Source organism: Haliaeetus leucocephalus, unplaced genomic scaffold (genome assembly GCF_000737465.1).
Source record: "Haliaeetus leucocephalus isolate CR32 unplaced genomic scaffold, Haliaeetus_leucocephalus-4.0 Scaffold101, whole genome shotgun sequence".
Classification (NCBI taxonomy): Eukaryota; Metazoa; Chordata; class Aves; order Accipitriformes; family Accipitridae; genus Haliaeetus; species Haliaeetus leucocephalus.
Window position 1 is genome coordinate 2,586,503 of NW_010972537.1, and position 22,688 is coordinate 2,609,190.

General features: G+C 52.9%; 2 protein-coding genes across 4 annotated transcripts in view; both read right to left on the reverse strand.

Moving 5' to 3' along the window:
- Positions 1 to 4,062: 4,062 nt before the first annotated feature.
- Positions 4,063 to 12,400, reverse strand: TXN2 (thioredoxin 2). 3 transcript variants are annotated; one of them, XM_010585388.1, is made up of 4 exons: positions 12,257 to 12,400; positions 11,312 to 11,511; positions 9,542 to 9,665; positions 4,063 to 4,804 (listed from the first exon to the last, which is right to left on the reverse strand). In XM_010585388.1, the coding sequence occupies exons 2-4, from the start codon at positions 11,509 to 11,511 to the stop codon at positions 4,688 to 4,690; spliced, it is 441 nt and encodes a 146-aa protein (XP_010583690.1). In that variant the 5' UTR covers positions 12,257 to 12,400; the 3' UTR covers positions 4,063 to 4,687. The 3 variants fall into 3 exon arrangements, with proteins under 3 accessions (XP_010583690.1, XP_010583689.1, XP_010583688.1); XM_010585387.1 differs by lacking the exon at positions 12,257 to 12,400 and adding an exon at positions 12,145 to 12,198; XM_010585386.1 differs by lacking the exons at positions 4,063 to 4,804; positions 12,257 to 12,400 and adding an exon at positions 7,366 to 7,776 and having other exon boundaries at positions 11,312 to 11,778.
- A 1,591-nt stretch (positions 12,401 to 13,991) lies between these two features.
- The window catches only part of FOXRED2 (FAD-dependent oxidoreductase domain containing 2), an 8,950-nt gene continuing 253 nt past the window's right edge, over positions 13,992 to 22,688 (reverse strand). Inside the window, exons 2-9 of the mRNA XM_010585392.1 lie at positions 21,681 to 22,226; positions 19,861 to 20,112; positions 19,074 to 19,343; positions 18,202 to 18,368; positions 17,378 to 17,543; positions 16,628 to 16,869; positions 15,573 to 15,743; positions 13,992 to 14,793 (exon numbers count right to left, since the gene is read on the reverse strand). Of these exons, the coding sequence (XP_010583694.1) occupies positions 14,528 to 14,793; positions 15,573 to 15,743; positions 16,628 to 16,869; positions 17,378 to 17,543; positions 18,202 to 18,368; positions 19,074 to 19,343; positions 19,861 to 20,112; positions 21,681 to 22,226 (2,080 nt within the window). The 3' untranslated portion in view covers positions 13,992 to 14,527. The remainder of the gene's footprint in view (positions 14,794 to 15,572; positions 15,744 to 16,627; positions 16,870 to 17,377; positions 17,544 to 18,201; positions 18,369 to 19,073; positions 19,344 to 19,860; positions 20,113 to 21,680; positions 22,227 to 22,688) is intronic.

The window sequence follows — 22,688 nt, forward strand, 5'->3', positions numbered from 1 at the left end:
ACCGCGCGGGCGGCCAGAGGTCACCATCGTCTCCGGAAACCACCAAAATCTTGTGCATTTTGTACCCTCTGGACAACTTGACGTGGATGTTTCTGAGGACTAGCGCTGCAAAAATTTCCTGGTTTTCAGTATTGCTGAACCACTCCGCTCATAGGAGAGATGGAGCCGGGGTGCCTTCAGCAGCAGAGGGATGAGCGGCGTGTGCCCAGAAGGGTACCGGGAGCTCAGCCTTCCCCCGAGTGGGAAAGCGAGCAGGCTGGCTCCTGTCCTTGGAATTCTGTCGGCAGCTACAGCTGCTGGGGACATCTGTGAGCCCCAGAAGCTCCTGGCACTCTCCACAAGAGAGAACAAAAGTATGTGAGCGGATAAACACATATATATATATATATATATATGTGCAGGGACATTACTTCACAGAAGCTGCAGGCTATGGAGAAAACCCAATAAATTTTAGTGCATTTCTATTGCGACTCTTTGGATTATGAGGGCCTAGGAAGTCGATGCGGGCAGGCGGGATGTTGGGCACGAGGAGCAGCTCCAGCATCCTTCTCCGGCCCCTCCTTACAGGACCGGTTCCCCCATTTCAGGGCCTGGGGGGACCTCTTGCCACCAGAAAGGCAGCCACAGGGCTTCTCCTTGCTCCATCCCCGCTGGGATGTGGGGTGTTACATTTTCAAGCTCTCTGGAGGTCTCTGCTTTCCACCCATTTGGCTCCTCTGGGTGTAAGAAATTCAGGGTTTCCCCTGCTGCTCCTGCCTCCATCCTTCCCTCGATGGTAGAACGCACGGTGAGGAAAAAAGCAACGAGGCATGGCTCAGCACAGCAGCCACCTCCGGCATCGCACCCAGCCTGCACCTATGCTCTTGCCATGAGTTGCAGCCTCTGTTTTTTGTCTGAGAAAGGTTTTAAGAGGGAAAGTGTTGCTGAAGTTACAAAGCTGCAGAGGCAGAGAAACCACGAAGCTCACAAGCGCGCCCCGTGTTCCTTGAGAACGGCAGGAAAGCACCCGTGTGTGGTGATGGACGTGAGCCTGGGTGGGTTGCAGGGGCAGGTAACGAGGCCGGGACAGTGTAACAGGTGATCTGGCTTGGTTTTGGTCTGGCAGCCAAGCCTATGGTAGTTTTTATCTTATCTTTTTATTGCTTAGGATATTGCAGCTGTGCAAGCTGTTATTCCTTAGCTTGCAGGAAGCTGAAACTCAGAGCGAGCACTTGACGCAATTCAGCAATAGTTTTGAACAACGCTGAGCTTAACGTTGCTGCTAACAGCCTTGCAGGGTTGGAGAATTTAATAGGATTCGGACAGAATCGGCAATAATTACTTAGTTGAGAAAAATGAGGTGGGCTTGCGGGGGGAAGCTCAAAGTGATTAACAAACTGTTTAGGGCAAACAGCCTGGCCGGGCTGGTGAAAGGCCCTGCCTATGGCAGCGTCAGTGGCGGCCGCTTCCCTGTTGACATGGAGCCGGTCTTTGTTTTGTTCTTTGCACGGGAGGAATCACATCGTATGTTGATAAAGCAAAGGATTTACTGTCAGCGCTGGGTGGCCGGGCTGCTGAGGCCAGACCTCATTGGAGCCAATCGTGGCCAAAACTGTCCCCTTCGAAGCTGTAGAGGACCACCTCTACACAGCCCCCTGTGTGCTGCAAGCCAGGCAACCTGAATTTTCCATCCTCCTCCAGCACTCGAAGCTGGTCTCGGCGTAGCACCCCTAGCAGAGAAGGTAGCGCAGCTCTCCCTCCTTGCAGGCATTCGCCGTGGCCCGGAGCAGTGGGAGGTGAACGTGGAGTTCAGCAGGCAGGCACAAACGTCCTGGGGAAAGGAGCAGCTGCGTTAGGGCTTGATGCAAGTGTAAAGACAACAGAAACAAAAGGAAAACCTCCGCTTGCCTGGAATCGGGCGCCTTGGACAAAACTGTGAGGACACAAGCACTGCACCTGACCTTTGGAAGGGTTCAGACCTTATGTCAGGTTCAGAACGTACCTGGGGAGGGAGAAGCGGGTTTAGCTGAGCTTTGCTCCCCTCGGGAAGGCACCATCCACCATGTCCTCTTAAAATAGCAACCAGGAACACCAGAAGCTGAGAAAGCTGCTGTAATATAGGCAGCCTTGGAAAGGAGAGAGCAAATGCTTAACAGATCAGAGGAGCATTCGATGTGCTTAACTCCATAAGGGAAAACCAACTGCATCCTTGCTGGAGTGAGCAGAGAGGAAACATTTTCCCAGCTGACATGGAGAAAGCAGCTACTGCTGAGGAATTACCTATTGCTTCAGCTCTCTTCTCTCAGGAAAGACCAACATCACATTCAGGTGGCATGAAAATTGCTGTGCAACCCCTCTTTTAACCGCTAAGTAAATACAGGGCTGGTAGTGCTTCCCACTTGCACCTCCTCTGTTACTAACAGCAGCTGTGGGAATCCCTGAAGCCTCCCCCAGCAGTCAGCAAACAGGGAGCTGAATTAAGATCCTGCCACAGAAAACATCCTTGTGCTTTGAGCCCTGTCCTGTGGTGAAAACTGGGCAAAGCGCTCGAGGAATCTCAAGCTGCCCCCAAACCCCTCCTCCTCTCCACCAGTTACGCTGTTTCTGAAGGATTTCCACAGGGCACCATGTAGGTGGGTCTTAAGCATTTATCTCAAAGAAACAGTTGGGGCTTTCACATAATGCACCCTAAAGCGTGCTGGCACTTTAATAGCTGAATGGCACCTCAGCTCCACTTTTCCTTAGAAGGAAGTGATAAAATAGCTAATTTATACTGCCTCTTCATTACACAATGCAAAGTCACTGTGTTTTTTCCTGTTCTGTAGGATGGTGAAGCATGAAAATTGACTATTATCGGGTATGTGACGCTGTTCCCCTACTTTTCCTGCTCATGCAGGAAAATGGGGAGTCTTTACTAGAAGTGTTTACAGAGCAGGAACACTGAAACTGCAGGGCAAATTGCCCAGCCTGAAACACGAGCAGGACATGAGCAGCATAGCTTCTGTGGTCTCCCAAATAAAATAAAATGCTGTTTTTTGCTGATCACAACTGACCAACAGTTCTTTACCGTGTTACATCCAAGTGACATCACCTCTAGCAGCACACCGGGGTGGGATCAGCCCAGCCTGGACGGGGAGGTCCGTCTCAGAGAACCAGCACCACCTTGTGCTGCTGCCCAGGCCCCAGGGGCAATGGAAATAGGTGGGAGCAGCGATGCCTGCAGCACTGCGGTTGCGGAAGGACACGCAGGACTTGGATCGCCACTCCCCTGCTCTTTCAAAGGTCATAAATTGTTATTGCAAAGGTGCAGAAAAAAAAATTGCCTCGCCGCTCATAGCAACCTATGCCAGGGAGGTGAAATGGAGCAGAGCCAAAGCAGGGTTAAGAGTGATTGAAGGAAACAGAAGCTGGGAATGAAAAAAAGAAAAGCAGCTTGTACATGGTTATTAAGCACTTACAATGTTCTCATGCAGCTTAGATAAGCAAAGTGGAATTAAGCATTACAGTAGGCATCAGCCCTGGTGCTGTACTCTGCCTACAAGTGCATGAGGAGGCCAGGAGCACTTAGAAGCCAGGTTGACTGGAAACAGGTGTATATGGGGAGGAGGAGGAAGAGAAGGGAAGAGCTGAAGGCTGCTTGTGATACTGAGCACACAACTGCCTCCCTTAGTCTAAAGGTCAGGGCAATTGAAGTCAAAAGACCGCCTGTTGGCAGGGCTCACCTGCATGAGCAGATTTAATCATTCACGCAAGGGAGGAGGAGGCTCTCAGGCTCCTCGGGCAGGAAAGGAGTGAGAAAAGCACGGGGGGGGGGGGGCGGGGAGTGAGCACACCTCAGGCTCCTTGTTTGCAATGAGCCATGTCCTTCCTCTGGCATCCCACAGCACCCAGAGGGGGTCCTAGAAGCAGCACTGAAAGCCCTGTGAAAGTTATCCACTTGTTTGTTTTTCGGCACATTACCTTTTAGTAAGAATCAAGTGACAACCTGCACTCTCCCAGCCCATCGTTAGAAACCAGCCACTGTGCTGCTGATACTCCCTCTCACCTCTCTGGACAGAAAAGGGACTTTCCTGTGATTTCTGAGAATCAAGTTTTATTCTCCAGCCAGACAGCAGCGACCAATAAAGTTCTCTTTATTACAGACCTACAAAAGGAGATCCATAAACTACTTCTATTTTCTCTTATAAAATCATGACAGGAGCCCATGGATTGGTAGAGGAATTGTATCTGTCCCAGCAACACGAGGACAGAGGGACAAAGAGACAGGTTTCAGAGACAAGGCAGAGGCATTCTCAGCTTTAAACAAACCCACCCAGGGCAGGTATGTACCCACATCTTGCAGGGAGCAGCTGCCCTCTGCTCTGGGCTATCAGATGCTAGGCAAAGAGAAAAACATTCCTCCTCTTAACTCAGCAGCAGCACCGCACGTCAGCTCTTTGCTGATAAACACAGGCTCCTAATTCCAGCCGCATTCCCCATTTTGAGAATAAGCAGCTCCACTCCTCTGTGCCCTTTACAACTACTGCTGCTCAAGAGAAGGGGGAGTGGGAGGGAAGGGTTACAACACTGTCCATCTCCTAAAAACCCCAAACCAGAAGAAAACCCCAGGTTGTACAAGGCAGACAGTTCATGTGCCCCTCAGCTCTCCCAGGCAAGGAATGCACAACATGGACGTGTCCAGAGGCAGGGGTACAGCCACCCTTGTACTTCAGGCTCCGATGAGTTTCTTGAGGAATGCCTCCAGCTGATCCTCGTCCTTTATCCCCACAAACTTATCCACAACGTCTCCGTTCTTCATAGCCAGCACGGTTGGCACTGCTGACACCTGGGAGCAAGAGAAATAGGGAGACACAGGTGAGCAGAGGCTGCGGGGAGCCCATCTGCACCCAGGCCCCAAATGGAGCTCTACAGAAGAAGTGGCTACAAGGGAGCTGAGTATACACTGCTCAAGGGTAATATGTCCACCCACAAAACGCAGGCCAGCTGAGCTCCGTGTTCGTCCTCTCCCTGTGGCCTCATCTCTGCACTGACTTACGTCACACTGCTTAAGTAAAGGCTGAGCTTTTTGAGTTTAAGACAGACCCAAAATTTTAAAGACAAAACCAAAGCTAATATAAAACCAAGGCAAAGCTTTTCTCCACTCTCCAGTACAAATTCCTATTCTCCTTCCCTTTTGTCCTATCATAAGCAAATAAACCCAGTCTTTTACCAGGACACCTGTCAGACATGACAACCTTTGGACTTTTTATGGCCAGGGTGGTATCAGACTGGACCATGTTCTTCTCCAGACAGGACTGGAACTGGAGGAGGTTCACCCCCCCGTATCACTGCACAGGCAGATTTCCTGTTCCATCTTATCATGGTAATGACAACCCCCTCCAACCCATCTTTCCTTTTCTGCTCCTGTTTTCAGTGGTTTAGCTGGTCACACACCAGTGGCTGTCCACTACAGAACCCTGATGATTAGGTGAGAAGTGAAAAAGTCCCTCTGACCAGAGACAGCAGGCAGCTGCGCTGCTCTGGGCACTGCTTTTTTAGCCCAGAACAAAATTTTCTGGGAATTATCCAAGAGAACAGCGGTGGAGATGACAATGCTCCCCAGGGACTTGATGGCTGGCTGGTGACAGAAGAGACCCCTGGGACAAAACTGAGGGAAGGAGCAACCAGAGCTTGGAGAGCTGCGTTGGCAGAGAGATCTGGTTGTGTTTCTGACCCCACAGCTTCGGTGCCCTTATCTCTGCAAAGCCTCCCACTCAAAACACGTCCTGTCCTTATGTCACCTGCTGCCTCCCCGCTAGCCTGCTGGGCCTTCCCACAGGTGCTGCCAGCCCCGCTGCCAGCAAGGATCTGCAAATCCTTCCTCAGGAAACCCTCCAGAGGGCTAGCTTTTCTCCCATGAGATGAAAGGGACATTTTGTGCTTCCCTTCCCACTGGGTCCCGGCTGGCAAGTCCAGCGTGGCTCCTCGCAGCCTGTTCTCCAGGGCTTGTGCAGTTTCATCTGAAGGGATGGGAGCGCTGGGGCTGCTGCAACGCACGATCTTCAGCTCCTCCTAGTGACTGGTGGGAGCAGATCCGGAGGGCTCCAGGCCCCAGCGCTGGTGATGGTGCCACCAACATGCTCCCTTGTGATTTTAAGGGTGAGAAAGGACAGTACCAGCACTGCATTCAACTGGTCTCTCCCCGAGAAGGGCAGAGCTCCACTGAGCCTCCTCTCTGGTTTGCAAAGTGGGTTAATAACAAGCAGAGTTGCCCCAGCTCCAACCAAAAAACCAGCACGCCCAACCAGCAACAGCAAGCATCAGGCCATTATGGCCTGGGTGAGGAACAGGCGACTCTTCGAAGCGCTACAGAGAAGCAGCTAACACCAAGTTACAGAGCACATACTTTGTTTTGCTGCTTGAGAAGAAAATGTCACGGGAATTTCTAGAATGCAAAGTTGGGGCCTTTTTTTTTTTTTTTCTTCCCTTCTTTTTTTTGGGTCCCATCTGCACTGAACCTAAATAAACCCTCCTCCTCCCTCAAGAGCATTTCTAGAGAAAAAGTCAGGCTGCTTTTGATCAGTACAGACCACAGAGATAAATAAATAAACGTGGCCATCCAGGCTATTCCTGGCAGCACCCGTATCGAGGGAATTCTCTGCCATCTGAAACTGGGGCTTCTATACAAGCTCAGATGCCACACAGTGAAGCAGGGGGAAGGATTTCACCCAGGCTCCAGAACGAGGTGTAACACAGGACCGAGCTCCGCTGATGAACAACCATCCCTGTATCCAGCAGCTCTCCAGAGCTGCCCACCCGCAGCAGCCGGAGAAGGGGCTGCCCTTTCCCAGTGGCCATGCGTGCAGGCAACAGGCCAAGGCAAGAGATGAATCTAAAGAATTTAAGAGACAGCAGATTAAACAAAAGTATTCCTTCTGCCGTTCTGCTCTCAGGGCAAGAGGTCAGGAGCGGGCTGGAGCAGCGGAGAAAGGCCACAACCAGAGATGAAATGTGTTAGATAAAAAGAGGAATCCCTAGAGAAAGAACTTTTGTGCTGGGCATAACTGGACAGGGAAGGGCGCCGGGGATGTTTCTAGTCCCAGGAAACGCATCCCTGCTTCGTGCTAAGCCGGGACGGCTGGGAGCCAAGGGCAGACTGCAGCGCATGTGAAGGAATGCACCGGCATTCCTCGGCTCTTCCAGGGCTTCTCTCCCCCTCGCCTTGCCTCCCCCCAGCCAAGGAGGCTGCTGAAGAGGATGTTGTGCAATTGGGCAGCAAGCCAGGGGCTGTGTGGGCAGGGGAATAAACATGGATGGAAGGAGACTTCCTGGCAGCTAGTGGAGGAGTTCTAGGGGTGGCATGGATGCCGAAAACCCCCCAAGCAAAAACTTTCTGAGCCTGCAGACATCTGAGCCCCAATGGAATGGCTTTAAAACAAATAAATCTTCCCTGATCCCTCCCAAATACCACCTTTGGTTTTCCTGATCTCTCCCAAACACTACCTTTGGTCCCTCTTTGATCTTGACTTGGTGTCTTCCCATCAGCCCTCATGCTCACATCTCCTTACATGGCAACCTCCCATAAGACGAAGCAAAACCAAGCACACACTCAGCACATGAACCAAACTTCTGCCTTGAAAAGGATGCCCCAAACTATGAAGATCAAAGCAAAAATTTCTTCTTTACCCCTACCCGTTTGCAGCGATCCTACTCACAGACACTGCCTAGAGATGGGGTTTTAACCATGGGGATAACGGTCAAGATCAGATACACGGACCACTCAAGAGTGGAGGACACAGCGACGATCCCCAGGCCCTCCTGCAAAACAAAAACTTCAACATGTTTGTATATAAGGCTCCAAAATGAATTGCTGGAAGCTGGCCCTTGCCTGCAGCCTCAACCCTGCCTGCACCTATGCCACCACGGCTGCAGGACAGGCAGACCCTGCAGACAAATGCATGTACACAGCTGGCTGTGCAGCTGCCCACTCATCATCTACTGGGAGAGCACACGCGGCATGTCAAACCCGCACAACTCGGGAACATTCAGCCTCTTTTTAAAGACCTTTCTTCACATGCACACACTCTTGTTTGCCATTTTCCAACCTTCTGAGATTATCCTCTTGTAATCCCGGCTAATTTGATCTACTGGAAGGCTTGGAACAATATAAGAGCTAAGCTAATAATCTCTGTTCTCATCTCCTTTACTCCTTAGGGTGGTTGCTACCAGAGCCTTGCCTGCATCTGTTAGGATTTATGCACTTTCTGACCACCACTGAAACAACCTCACCCTCTTCAACTTCTCACCAGCACCCTCGAGCTACGCAGCCTTCGGGCTTGCAACACACAGCCCTGCTCAGGAGCCAGCAGCCATCTTCCTTGACCTGGGGCGTATCCGCCAGCACGCCACCACCGAGGAGAGCACCGGAGGCTCTCACGCTCAGCTTGTGGAAGCTGCAAGTCCCATTTGTGGGCACCAGCTGGGTAGACACGCCACCACAGCACAGGCAGAAAGGTCTCTTTGGGAAAGAGTGGGAGGGAACAAGCTGTTTTTGCTTCCTTCTCCTTCCAGCTCAGCAGGGTGTGGGAACGGCACAGAGCATCTCCTCCAGGCTCAACAAAATGACAGCTCGCTCGGGAGATGGTTCACACTTTGCTAGGCAACTTGAGGAGCTTCCTGTGCTAGCCTGCGCCCTGGGAGCAGGACTTCATCTGCAGAGGGGAGCAGATCCATTTGCGTGATATGCGAGTGAAAATTAAGCACTCTCTTCCCTGTAAAACACAGCAGCAGGATGCCCCAACTTCATAGACTGAGTTGTTGTTTACAAGGAGAGACAACACAGGCAAGCACAGTCAGAGGAGTTTTTGCATTTCTTAAACTACCCAATCGCTGACAGGGTAAAAATAAATGAATCATGTAAACCAAAGCTGTGGCCTTCTCCAGTCACTCTGCTCCTTCCTGGGAGCAAGGCAGCACAGGGAACACACCCAACAGGCGTGTAAAACACTAGCGTAAGCACCAAGGTCTGCGCTTGTCAAGAGCGGGACGCGTGCTCCTGTTGCTTATGTGTGTTCTCCGACCTGGCTTCTACCTGTCCAAACAAAACCCACAGTGTCTGCTTATGCTGCGACTGAAGGACAGGACATTATCACCCATCAGGAAATACTGAACAAGGAAGGGTAAGAAACGACAGGCTGGCTGCGCAAAAAACCATGTTCAAGAGCAGAGCAGACTAGGGCTTGTTACTTCACGTTCCTGCCCTGCACCCGGGCAGCCCATGCACACAGTAAAACCGCAGGCTCCTCGAAGCTAGACAAGCATTTACTTTGACAGACACCTGCAAGGCTTAGAGGACACCTTTCTGCAGAATTAGAAGTGGGGATGCTGAACACGAGCAGCAGAGCTGGAGGAGAGCCAAGCAGCGAAATCCACCTACTAATGAGTGACCTGAGGGTTCAGGAACCTGTAGGCACTGGGCTTCCCTTCCCCACCAACATCACTGCCGTGCAGGCATACCTCTCCCCAGGGAGGAACCTTCTTTGCACCGCCAGCAAAAGAAAGTCCGCACTCTTCTGGCTCCTACCTCATACTCAATAGCAAGGTCCGTGTGATCGTCAATGTCCACTTTGGCCATCAGCACCTTCCCCTCCTGCTTGGCCACCATCTTCTCTAACCTGGGGCCAAGGATCTTGCAGGGGCCACACCACCTGATGGAGAAAGAGGAGAGGGGACATTAGAGGAGGCAAGCACAGCAGCAGCCATAGAAGGCTTGCTGGTACACCAGTGCCTTTACCACCATCACCATTCCATTTGAGAGCCAGCCTGGAAACGCCATTCCCAAACCATGGCTTAGAAAAACGTTTCTCTCACAAAGGAGCTGTCAAAGGGCTTTTTCTCTGTGTATGCATGTGTGGTGGGGAGGGCCTGAGTGGAAGAAGAGGTCACCATTCAGCATTTGTGGTGCTTTTGGTGTCATTTCGATCACACCGCAGTCTGCTCTGCCAGCCTTGGTGGTCCTCCTGCCCCCTCATCTTGGCAATCATCCCTACCTGGCTTTGCATCCTCGCTGGTGCGTACGTGCAGAGCTGTGACCCTGCTGACCACAAAGCTGCCCTAGAGCAAGTGTTGCTGCCGGGTGCAGGGGCCACAGCCCACACTCAAATCGCTTTATGTCAATCATCAGATCATAGACTTCCCCTCTGCACTCATAACAGGGTTTACAGAAATTTCCCTTTAGCTGCAAAACTCGCAATGGCATCCCATCTGTTCAAAGACAGACCACCTATTCCAAACTCAGGTGCAGCAACAGCAGACTTTGTGAGGCCCCGTATACAGAAAACACCCCCTGCATCCTCTAACTGCACCAGTTAGGATGGCATGAACTTACTCAGTTCAAGAAAAACAAGAGTTAAAGCTCTAAGTGCCCTTTTCTTTTAAAATTGAAGCTCTGGTAAACTTTGTTCCTCCTCAGCCTCCCTCTGCATCAGGTTTCAGGCTTTCAATTATTTGTCCTCTCCTCCCTGGATGATCCCCATGAACGTTCACTTTGGTTTGTCAGTTTGGTCTATTTAAAGCATAAGTTTTTGGGCTGTTTCATACTCTGTTTGCCCAGAATCAGCCACAACAGGCTCACGTGACAGCACTGTGGGACTATGAAAATATGTGAGAAAACAAAGATAAGCAGCATCGTTAATCCAGCAGATAACATCTAGGAATATTTTTACTGGTGAGAGGATGACAACATTTTTATCGATGGCAACTGCTGCCGTTGGTATCACATGGCTGTTATTAATATATAAAGGCATTTGCTGTCAAGAGCCCTGCCTCAAGAGCACGCAACGTAAGAAAACTGGAAAGACACAATGTGACAGTGCAGGGGCCTACCAAGCGCAGCGTTCTTCCACGGCTGTTAACATCATTTAGCGTTTTTAAGAGGACATTTAATCCACAAAGCTAAAAAAGGGAGATATCAGAGCTTTTTCTTGAGGTGTCTTTTGCAGGATGATGCAACACTGGGGCCAGGGTGACACCCAAGTACTTGGGAGGTGCAGCTACGCTGCCCTGGGGAATGCCTTCCTGGCACTTGTGTTTTATTCTCCTACAGGGTGTAGCTACACCTACAGAGGTGCAACCCGACAAGTGAAACCTCTGTGGATTGTGCCATAGGGGCAGAAGCACCTTTTAACACCAGACGCTCGGCAGGGCGGTCAGGGCGGTCGGCAGCTCCAGAGCTTGGGAAACCCTGGGGCATACTCACCTCCCTGGCGCACCCAGAGTGCCACCACGTGAGGAAAGGGACGCACCTGCAGTGGGACGGCAGAGGGGGATGCAAGAGCCACACGGGGGAACTTACTGTGCGTGGAAGTCCACCACAACGGGTTTGGGGTTGTTCACCACCCGGTCCTGGAAGTCGCTGCCGTCCTGCACGTTGAAGGTGTTCCTGCAGCCTGCTGAGGTGCTGAAGGCCCTGCTGTGGGGTGCCGGGGGGCCCTGCGGGGACAGCGTCCTGGGGGTGAGGGACAGCAGCCGCCGGAGCATCAGCCTCTGGGCCATCTGTGGGGAGAGAAGAAGGTATGTGGGGTGGGCACACATCCTCGGGGGGGGGGGGGGGAAGAACGTACGTGGGGACCCCACAGCTGGTCCCACTGCAGCAGAGTCCCCTCGGTGGGGCAGCCCCCAAGCCAGGAGATGCCCTAGATAGAAACATAAGGGGCACTGCACGGGAGCACTCGCTGCCCCTACGTCCAGCCCTTGCCACCCCACTGCAGCTCCAGCCCCACGGCCGCGGGGTCCCACCCGCCATAGAGCCCTCCAGCTTCCTCCCCATTTCTACGGGGCAGGGCCCACCCGGCCCAGCCACGGGATCCCCGTTCCCCTGACACCATGGGGCACGGCTCCTTCAGCCAGAGGGTCCCAACAGCTCCCATCAGTGGGACAGGACGCCCCCAGCCACCGGTTTCCACCCCCTCAGCCCGGTGGCGAAGGACACCCCCCCCCTCCCCAGGCCGCGGGGGCCCCACTGCTTCTCCAGAGGGCAGGAACCGCCTCCGCAACTACGGAAGCCCGACTCCCCACTCCAGCCCCGGAGGGCAGGACACCCTAGCCAGGATGGTCCCCTTTCCCCAGCGCCATAGGACGGATCCGGGACGCCCCCCAAAATCCAGAGGCCCAGCCGCCATCCCGCACCTTCCCGGGCCCGGAGGTGACCCCCGCCCACCCTGACTTCCGCTTAGTGCCCCCGCCCACCCGCGCGCTGATTGGCCTCCACCGCAGGAAGGCTGCGAATAACGGAACTAACCGATTGGCCGCCGCCTACCAAACGCCGATCTCTGACTGGTGGCCCGTTGCCGTCCTTCAAATCCCTTTCCCTCTAGGGGGATCGGCAGGTTGTTTCTAGGCGGGGCGAGCCCTGGGTGCTGATTGACGGCGGCGCCCTCCAATGGGCGCCGCGAGCGCGGCTAGGGGCGGGGCCTGGCGTGGCGCGCCTCCCGCACATGGTCCGGCCCGCTGCCTGTGCCGGTCGCCCGCGGCCAGCGGCTCCCGTCGGCTGGGAACCGGGCGAAGGACCGATTCTGTCAGCTTTCCTGGGAAGACACAACCCGGCCCCGTGGCCAGCCGGCCGGTCCGCACGACGGAGCGAAGAAGCACCGGGAGCAACCTGCAACCCCGGCTCCCGGCAGGGGCGACTACAAACCGGACGGGGATTATCGCTCCCTCCCCACCGCCGGCTCCGACGGCTTCGTGCCGGGCGGGAGCGAGGCTGAGGGCTCAGCTCCTGCTCCCTGGGAGCTGCTGGCACCAGCTCTGAGCATGCTGACAAGAGTTGGCAGGTGCCATTTGCTTTTTTTTTTTTAAATCTTCGCTTTTCTATGAGAAATTGCAATTTAAGGCAGCATGTATGTGGCCAACGAGCCTGCGAATCTCGCGTGGGAATCCGAGGATGGAAGAGGAAACAGCCAGAGAAGGCATGTGCTCTTGGTGACAGCCAGTCGGCCCAGTTCAGTCACAGGCCCTTCTCCTCCTCCGGACAATCCCAAAATAAAAAGCCCACGCTGCCAAGGATGGAGCAAGTCACGGCACCACCACCCAGACAACTACAGGCCACGAGAGCCATTGCTGGGCCAGCCTCGGAGCAGGGGCAGTGGGACGTAAAGCCCACAGAGGGCTGCTGATCGACGCCAGTGGAGGAGGTGATCGTTTCCCCTTTCCAGCTGCACATCGATGCACAAGATCTTCCGGTAGCAGCATCGCTAGGGTAGCCCAGTATTCCCAAAGAGGAGCAAGAACTCATTTGTCATCTCCTCCACCTCTTCTGCTCCCCAGTCTCTCCAAGGATGAAGCAGAGGTGGGGTAGGAACCGGGGCTTTACAGAAACAGCAGCTGAATTTGAAGGATTGGGAGAGTTTTAGGGACATGTAGGTACAGCCCCCCGCCCCGGAGTCAGGGGTAGTGGGAAGCACAAGTGCAGAGGGGTATGCTCTTCTAGATGCTAAGGGGTTGGAAAATATGTGTGGAGTTAAAAGCCTATTCCCTCTTGCCCTTCCTCTACTTGCTAGAAATCACAGGGACATTGTTAAGGTCAAGCTCAAAATCGCTCTCACTTTGCAACTCCAGGGCCGTGGAAGGAGCCCGCAGGGAGGCGACGGACAAATGCACGGGGCTGAGAGAGGGAGCAATAAAGCGCAGACAGCCTCCCAGTCACTGCCGGTAAGATCTCAAGGTGACTGGAGGGGAATCAAATAAGAGAACAAGCATTTTAACAACATCAAAGTCCACTCGAAACTTTCTTGACGGGACATAGTGCAAATAGGAGAAATATTGGTCATGCTTTATAAAAGACAGGGGCTAACCTTTCAGGCTGCTTGGTGCGGGAGAAGAAAAACGTGAGGACAGCGGAGCCGAACTCAGCGTAATTCTGTGTCCCAGGCATTCCAGGCAAGCTGCTCCTCCTTCATGGAGGGAAGGGTCCCTTGTAGTGCTCTCTGGGAAATGACAAATTATCTAACCTATACAGTAACTAAAAAACACCCCTCTCCACTCAAGCCACACAGCTGCCCTAACTCAAATGCAGGAAAAATACCAGGAAGTTTGCCTGGAGTACCACTTCGGGATTCGGCGCACAAACAATCTTCAAGTATACGCAGCATACAGCATCCAGGGAGCAGAGAGCCTGCACTGGGCTGCCGCAGGGCGCGAGCAGGTCACCTCCGAAGATGGACGTGACATTTTCAGTTACCCAGGGGTTCCTGCACTCTCTTGAGTGACCCCTGGACGTCGCTGCAGATATTGGTCTGCGAGATAAACACAAACACCATCTTCAGGCAACTCTGAACCCTGCAAGGACAACGCGGGAGCCTCAGCGTCACTGGATTTTGGCCCCTCGCTTATCCTTCAGAGCACGTTGGTCCTCTTTGTAACAGCAAGATCCGAGCAGGTCTTTGGCAACTCGCGGTCGGTGGAAGGCATGGGGATGGAAAAGGTGCACGGGAAAGGGTAGAATCCTGCCGTGGATCTCCATTACAATATTGTCACAACAGCACCTATGGGTTTCAGTGTGGAGCGAGAAAGGTTAAAGCTCGTCCTTGGTGTTGACAAGATGCTGCAGCGGACGAACCGGTATTGTGTGATCTCTCAGCAGCTGGTCCTGTGACCCTTCGTGGCTGTCAGGAGGGCTGTCGCCCGAAAAGTCTGTGGGAGTGTAATCCTCCAGCAGGCCGGCATCTACCGCGTGGCGCCGGAGCCCCTCGCTCCCCACGAGCCCTTGCATTCTCACATACCCCTGCCAACAGAAGGGAGGCAGCTTCTGACGAGTGAAGGCAAAGAGGAAACAGGACTCTGTGGGGGAAAGGATCAAAAATCAGGCTCAGCAGAGGTACCCTCTAGAGAAAAATTCCCATAAACTCTTGAGGACTCATTGAAAACAAAAGGCAGAGAGGATGAGGGAAGATGACTGGAGTTTCCCACCCAGCACCCTGCCCTGGGTGGCAGCAGAGTAATCGACTTAATTCTGCAGAGCTCAGGAGATGCAGGGTGGGATCTCCAGTCTGCGCTCCGAGAGGAAAAGGAGCTGGATTTGAACTCGCAGCCCTCTGGCATCTTCTTTGTACCACAGGATCGCTTCCCTCTGTGTGCCACGTGGGGTTTCTGCAGGAGGTTCCCAGACCAGTCTTCAGACCAGGAAAGGAGGCAGCAGAGGCTCTCCAGCTCTCACATGCCAGCACTCCCATTTCTCATGGGAAAGCAATCCCATCCTCAGTACCCGAAAAGAGATCTGGTACCCAATGGCACAAAGGAACGTTTAGATAATGGAGGAGGCAGGAAAGCTACAGCTAGAAAAGGGATTGAACCCAATGTCATACACCTTTCTCTAAATCTGGGTGTGCCTGGGGCAGTCTGTTTCTGGTGGTGAGCAAGAACAAAGGCTATTTGGGAACATACACACAGCACCAGCACTTTTTACCATCTGGGCATTGCACCAAAGAGGTGTGACTAATGGTGACACCACCAGCTCGCCACAGGGAGATCTCGGCTATTTGCAGAAGAGATCGCTCCTGTCGCTTGTCCCTCACATCCCTCCTCCTCCTCCTGCCACCTCGACCCTGTGCTCAAATTACCTGCAAAGAAATTGCGCAGGTCAGTGCTAAGGCAGTTCTCCAAAAACCGCCTCAGCGGCAGGATGTGAGCATTTGGGGCCGTCCAGTCTGTCAGAAAGTCCTCCACAATGTGATGGATGGCATCTGGGCGGGGGAGAGGCCAATCTGGGGGCCGAAGTCTCATCTCGCGCTCTGCCAAGAGAACATTAAGGGAATCTCTCAGAATCAAAATGGCATTAAAAAGAGCTTGGGGAGTGGAAAGCAGCTATGACAGCTGTTTCAGCTTTTGTCCTGACCTTTTAATCCCTACCTTACTTTCATTTGCAATCCCCTCTGCTAGGTCTGTCCTCAACAGCCCTGCCACTGCACAGCTGCCCCTTGTCCCTGCCCGCAGTACCTCCTGTCACTTCGCTCCCCTTCCCCCTGGGCAAGGACTGCCAGACGGGCTGAGCCGTGTTCAAGCTTTAATGCTGCTACCCATCACGCTTCTGTCTGCGCAAGGCAGGCTGGACCCTGACCCTAGGTTTCTGGAGATGAAGATTCAGCACACTCATTTCCCAAGGAAATCTATTCTGAGCGTATTTGTTTGCTGGATGTAACACTCATCTTCAAACCCTTGCCTTTGGCTGCCTCTATTGCTGCGGGACCTCTCAGACCCAGGCCGGCCACAGAGAGCAGCTTTCTTTTGGCGATAACCCAGCCTCATTCGCTGGGACCCTGCAAAATACACGCAGGGTGCTAGCCAAAGGGAAGCAACGTTCCTCTTTTTGGGAATGGGGAAATTCCCATCAGGCCTGTTTGTTCCTAGTCTCAAATGTGAGGTCTCTGGTACAACCCCCCCACCCCACTCCCCGTATCAGTTTGACTGATGGAAACTTCTTGCTAACTCCCAGATTTTTTTTCAGCTCACCCAGCGGTGGCAGATGCCCCAGAGGATGGACACGAAGGAAGTGGAGGAGAAGGGTGTACAATGCCTTCAGCTACCAGCCCCCCCTCCCCTTTGGCTCTGAAGTATCTTCATCACTCTCTGTTTTGCTCGTATCAGATAATTAGCAGGCACAGGCAGGAAAGCTTACCTGTTGGGAGGCGTTTGTAATAATAAATAACAGGGTGCAAAAAGTTGGACTGCCAGGCATGCTGTGCCTCTCCTACAGCTCGGTTGTAGTAGAAGACATCCTTGTCAGCCCCAGAGAAATTCCTCCCATACTCCATGATGACGACAAACAGCCCATTGGGAGCCTTTCTTCCCGTCTGCGTTTCCATCTCAGCCAGGACTCCAACTGGGTACTCTTCCAGGTATTCAAATGCTGTGGCATTCCTGTGAATTGCAACCAAAACCACCAGACTTTTCCACCAGAGAAAAGCCAGCTGGGATCTAACACCCCCTCAGCTGGTCAAGGCTAAGGCCAAAGAGCCGTCAGATAGTAATTATTTTTGGTCATTACAGATCTGGCCTGGACTTGCCACAGAGCTTACGAAGGCTGCCGATACTGTTACAAGATTCCATTATTTTCCTGGATTATGGGATTCCTCTTTACATTAGCACTGCTCAAGGAAAGCTTTTCCCTGGGGACAGTAAAAGGGTACTACACCCCTGAGCCTAGAGGGAAGGTCTGGACCATTTCAGCCCTTTAAGAGAGAGAAGTAATTGGCACAATTGGGCATACCAGCACCAGTTGTGGCAGTGGTACAGGTTTTGAGGTGGCTGCCTACGTGACAGTAATGGCAGCAACAGAGCAATTTGTGTGGTGGCACCACAGGAAGCAATGGTAAAGAAAAAGGAATGAAATGATGGAGTGCAGTGCTGGGAATAATTACTCACTCACTCTCTCAGCAGTATGATGTCAGCCAGGACACTGAACATCTGGTAGAGGCCTGAGGCCTCATTCACCCGCTTGATGATGGAATTGGTCAGCTGTGTAATAGGGTAGACTGTGGATGGCCAGGGGACACCATGGTGACGGTTTTCCAATAGGCGGTGGACTGCACGAGCTAAGACATTGAGAGAAACAAAGACAGCTTATTTAAAAATCTAAGCTTACACTTTTAAGAAATCTGATCGCTCTGCTGCGGCACACACAGATACTTGCAGGACACAATAAATAAGCTTTACAGCTCATCCGTGCTCAGGATCTCCCACCCCAATCACTGGTAACTGCAGTGGAGATGCCCTCTGAAAGCTGATGTGATGCTAAGTGGTTGCTGAGGGGGTGGGGGGGTCCTCAGGGATATTTCATTACTTCTGAGCAGTCCTTTAATGATAAGGATGGGCACACACACATAAAGATGGAAATTCTCTCTACTGCCCAAAGCCACTGGGTTTTAACTCCACAGCACAGACCTCTCACCCACAGCCTGTCATGAGGCAGCGCATCTGGCAGGCAGAAATCTATTGTGTTACATAAATAAGAGACAATGGGCAAGAGAGACACAAGACAAAACAAAGACAGACAACCAAAAACTTCAGATATGACCCCAAGTCACTTCTCCTCCACTTTAGATGATGCAGCTGCAGCTTGGCTGTGTTTTGCCATTCTTACTGCCAGCACAAGACTAAGGGTAATCTCCTTCTAGCAGCAAGCTATGAATTTTTCCTTCAAAGGGAGGAACAATTCCCACCTCTGCCCTTTCTGTACAGCCCAGTACTCACTCGTATACCGGAATCCATGGATGAAGCCCCCAGCAGATTTCCTGAAGTCAACAGAATGGCTAGCAGTGCCAAGAACAAAGAGCCCCCGAGTGCCCCTGGACTCATAGCTGGGTTTGATCTGAGGATACTTCTTTTTATTCCCTTTTCCCGGCATCATTCTAAGGGATCTGATGTGCAAAAGAGAAGAGCATGCTGTCAGGAAAGGCGGGGGTGGAAAAATAAAAAGGGTTTCTGATAAGGCACACATTATATTCCAGCCACTCTAACACATTGCTTCATGCCCCCACAGCCTTCAGTGGGATTTACTACTACAGCGAGGATCTTCCAGAAGATAAGAGTGCTCATCTCAAGGTAGCTCTGGACAAGATCAAATTCCAGCTGACAGTGAATTTTGGAGACAGTGAAGGTAGCAGTACCATTTTCAACTGCAGGATGTACTAGGAGACAAACCAAGGTGGAGTGAAGGTTGCATCCTCAGGGAAAATAAGCAGACAAAACCTTTCTGTAGTGATATGTACCTGTACCATGCTCATTCCAAAACCAACACAAAACACTGCTAGCCTTCTCCATGTGATCTGGCAGGTCAGGATGTTAAGTTCTAAAAGGCACAAGTTTTTCTGTGTCACCCAGGTCCCAACACTGCCATTTGCTCAGCTCTAGAGCCTGTCAGTCAGAGGGCAGCAGCACACACGTTCACACTGGGACATGGCCATAGCTGCAGGGTAAACAAAGGACTGAGCAGCATCAGGTAGCTCTGAGCACACAGAGATCCAGGCAATGCTGCCAGGAGAGGACCTGACCTTCCCTTTCCTCCCCACTCAGGCCCTTCACTCTAAACACCTGCTTCCCTGGAGATCCTGCTTCTCCCTCACCTGTTGTAGATAGAGAAGTCAAACTTCCAGCCCAGGCAGCGGATGACACGGTCGTAAGGTGCGCGGGTGGCAAAATTATCCAGTTCGTCCTGTGGGAGGGTGACGGAGTCGATGCCTGCGCTGGTGTTCCTGTTCTCCAGGTAGAACCGGAGCGTGATGTGCAGCTTCCCTTTCTTGTCCTTGATAATAGCCAGATCTTCCAGGTCACCCTCCAGAAGCCCATCCAGAGATTTCAGCTGGTAGGTGTCCAGCAGGCCGTTGTTAATTGCTCTATGAAAAAAGGAGAATGTAAGAACAGCTAAAAGAAAGGAGGAGGGGTGGGATCCACGGTTCTGTCTCAGCTGCTGAAAATGGGACACCTTCACCAGGCATCCCACACTCCCCTTCAGTGCAAAGGTTATCCCCAGAGCCTCAGGGCTCACAGAACAGCACAGGTAACACAACCTCGCTGCCCTTGCAGGATGCGGTCAACCTCTCAGCTCTCCTCTGTGACTGCAAGCAAGGGAACAACTTGGGAGCCGGCACTTTTTAATGATTCGGTTTCCAAGCAGACATTTTCCTGTTTCACACAGACCCTGAAGAGCTCTCATCAAGCTCCTGTGTTCAGCAACTGCAGCCTGGACTCCTTTAAACCAAGGGCCTAAAGGTAGAACACCCTATGTTTCCTCTGCCACCCCCAGGACCACAGCCCCTCTTGTGCCAGTGTGGCTCATCGCCTGGGCAAGAAGTGATTCTCCTTGTTCGTACTCCAGCTGCGTTAGAAAGAGGAAAAGGAGTGGTTTCCTACCTCAGATCCCCAACGTAGTGAGTGGCCCACGAGAGGCGCACACGGGACCGGCTCACCATGTGGATGAAATTCGTGACGCCCAGAATGTTCTCCGCCGTCTCAAAGGCTGAGTTCCCTCGGCCCAAGATCAACACGGTTTGACCAGCAAAATCCTCTGGGCTGATGGACACGGTCTCGTAACCCTCAACGTATTCTGAACCAGGAAAGTTTACCACGTTGGGGACCCATGTCCCAGTGGCGACCAACAAAGAGCTGCGAAAACAGGGATAGCACTAGGGAATGCAGGAATTACGGGAATGGGGCCATCGTTCCCTCTCATCACTCCTTCCTCCTCCCACTGTGGAAGATGGCTGTGATGTGCCCCCTGCAGCCACACTGGATCAGCTGCACAGGTCGTGGTTTCAAAAGAAACTTCTCCCCAGCTTCACCTAATGACCTGCTCCTCTCTTCCCTATCCTCAGGCCAACAAAGACAACTAGGAGTGTCATTATATATAGCAAAAGTCAGTGTGGGTGCTGTACATATACGTCTCCCTCCTTTGTTCATAAATGTGCAAGTACTACTCATATGTACTTACTGACAATATAGATAATAAAGTTTCACAGGTTGATTAGATTTTGCATAAAAAATTACTTTGATTTAAAATTTATGTTGCCTTTTAGTGCAGCAGAACAAAAGTAATGTTTAAGAGGGATAGAAAATGGTTTTGGTATTTTAAAATGTAACTCTTAGTCATAAAACCACGTTAGCAACATCACTAATTGTTAATGCTAAAATTAAATACAGTAATCTTTTTATATCCCTCCATAAGAACTTTTACTTGAATCTTAAGGAAATTTTTGTGACTTAGAACACCAGGCAGCTGAGGCTAGCGACTGTCTGCTGTCCCAGCCTTGCTCACACAGCTCCCGAGAGCAACTCGCTTGCGGTGCGTGGGTGTCCTAGATTGCCTTCTGTCCCCTCCGAGCTTGCCAGCCAGCACACCTCCAAGTGACAGCCAGCACGACCTGCTGTTGTAGAGCTGAGGTTCTCAGGAGAGGTGAGAAATATACTCCGTATGTTCACACGAGTAACTTCTAGGTTTTTAGGAACGTAGCTCAGTGGCAGTATGGGATACACACGTGTAAGTGTGACAAGGGGAAGGGGAATTCAGGGACCAGCAGCCTCGAAGGTTTTTTTCTCCCAGTGGGCTCCCTCTGCTGCAACAGCCCCACTTTTCTCTTGTTCCCCCCTGCCGGCTCTGTGCTAGCCCAGGGCTTCGGTTAGCTGGGGCATACTTCTAAGCACATGTGGGTTAACGGAGGTGAGGTGTCCCCGCACTGACTCACTCAAATTTGTAACAAAGGCAGCAGTGGCTACAACAAGTACGACCACGTTATTTTTTTTTTCACAGAGAGCAATTATCTAGTGACAAACCAAAAGTGATTTCAAGCTCACCCATCAAGGATGGAACCTGCGGTGATGGCAATCGCAGCCAGTTTGTGTCTGCCCTGCCAGCTCCTCAGCTGTCCGAGGCATAAAGTGGCTCGCGAAAGGCAATGCCTTCCCAGGAGCAGTTATTCCACCCACCCACCCCGCTGATCCCTGCAAAATGTTTTTCCCCTGTGATAGCTGTTAAAGCTCTAAGAGGCTGTGAAACCTCCATCCCTGGAGATACTCATGCCTCAACAGGGCAAGGCTCTGAGCAACGCGACATCACTGGCCCTGCTTTGGGACGAAATGACCGTTACGGGTCTCTTTCAACCTAATTTATTCTGCGCTTTTGCAACTTCAAAGACACCTGTGGAGAGCAGCACGGCTAGCCTGGGTTTGCCTGTTACCTGCACTTGTAGTTCTGCCTGTCCTGGTCGGTGAGGAGGAAGTAGTGGCCGTTCCAGGCCTGCGCGTTCCTCTCCAGCGTCACATGGACGATGGCCGTGTTGTACTGAACCCGCAGCTTCAGCAGGGCGGCAAAATCCTCCAGGTAACGCACCATCGCATCAGCGTCAGGGAAGAAGTCGCGGGAGTAGCGTCGGAAAAGCAGCCGGCGGTCGTGGCTGAGGAGCGAGTTCCAGTCGTGGCGGAGGTTGAACTCGCTGTTGGATTTGCCCGTGTACCGCTTGTTGATGCTGATGAGCTTGCGGTGGCGAGGGTAGAGGGCGAAAAAGCTGCCGGGAGCGTGGCTCCGCTCGAAGACGACGTAATCCCGGCCGGCTTGCTGGAGGAAATAGGCCGCCTGCAAACCCGAGGGGCCGGCCCCGATGATGCAGTAGTCGTGGTAGAGGAAAGCGGCGCCGCTCACCACACGCAGGCTGCCGGTGTACAAGGCCAGCCCCAGGAGCATCCCGCAGACCGCCGGGGCCATAACGGGGCCGGGACAGCCGCCCCTGTGGGGGAGAGGACCGGGGAGGCGTCACCCAGGGGCGAGCGGGCCCGGTGGGCGCAGGCCTCCCCACAAGAGACCCCCCCAGCCTGGCCAGCCCCTGCCGAGGCCCGGCCGCCATGTTGCCAACACCGCCCCTCAGGGCCCCAAGCCTGGGTGGGGATGTTGAGGCGGGGCCCCGCTCCCTACCAGCCAATAGCAAAAGGGGTCCCAGGTCTTGCAGCCAATGGGCACACAGGGTTCCCTGCCCCAGCCAATAGCAGACACCGTGGGGCCAGCAGGCGGGAAGGCAGGGCAACACCTGTGGGCCGCCAGCCCCCGCAGTACCTCTGCGCCCCAACAACCAATGGGAAAGGGAGGCGCAAGCCCATCAGCCAATGGGAGATGGGGTGCCCCGCGTTGCCCTCGCTCCCCCGCCAATAGGGACCGGTCTCGGCCTCGATTTTCTCGCTCTCCCCCCCCCCCC

Coding starts and splice junctions, on each gene's coding strand:
- TXN2 (XM_010585386.1), bottom strand. CDS start 11,550: ATGTGTGCCCACCCCACATACCTTCTTCTCTCCCCACAGATGGCCCAG. Junction 9,666..11,311: donor GTGGTGGACTTCCACGCACA/GTAAGTTCCCCC, acceptor TTTCTCCATCAG/GTGGTGTGGCCCCTGCAAGA. Junction 7,777..9,541: donor ACCTTGCTATTGAGTATGAG/GTAGGAGCCAGA, acceptor TTTGTTTTGCAG/GAGGGCCTGGGGATCGTCGC.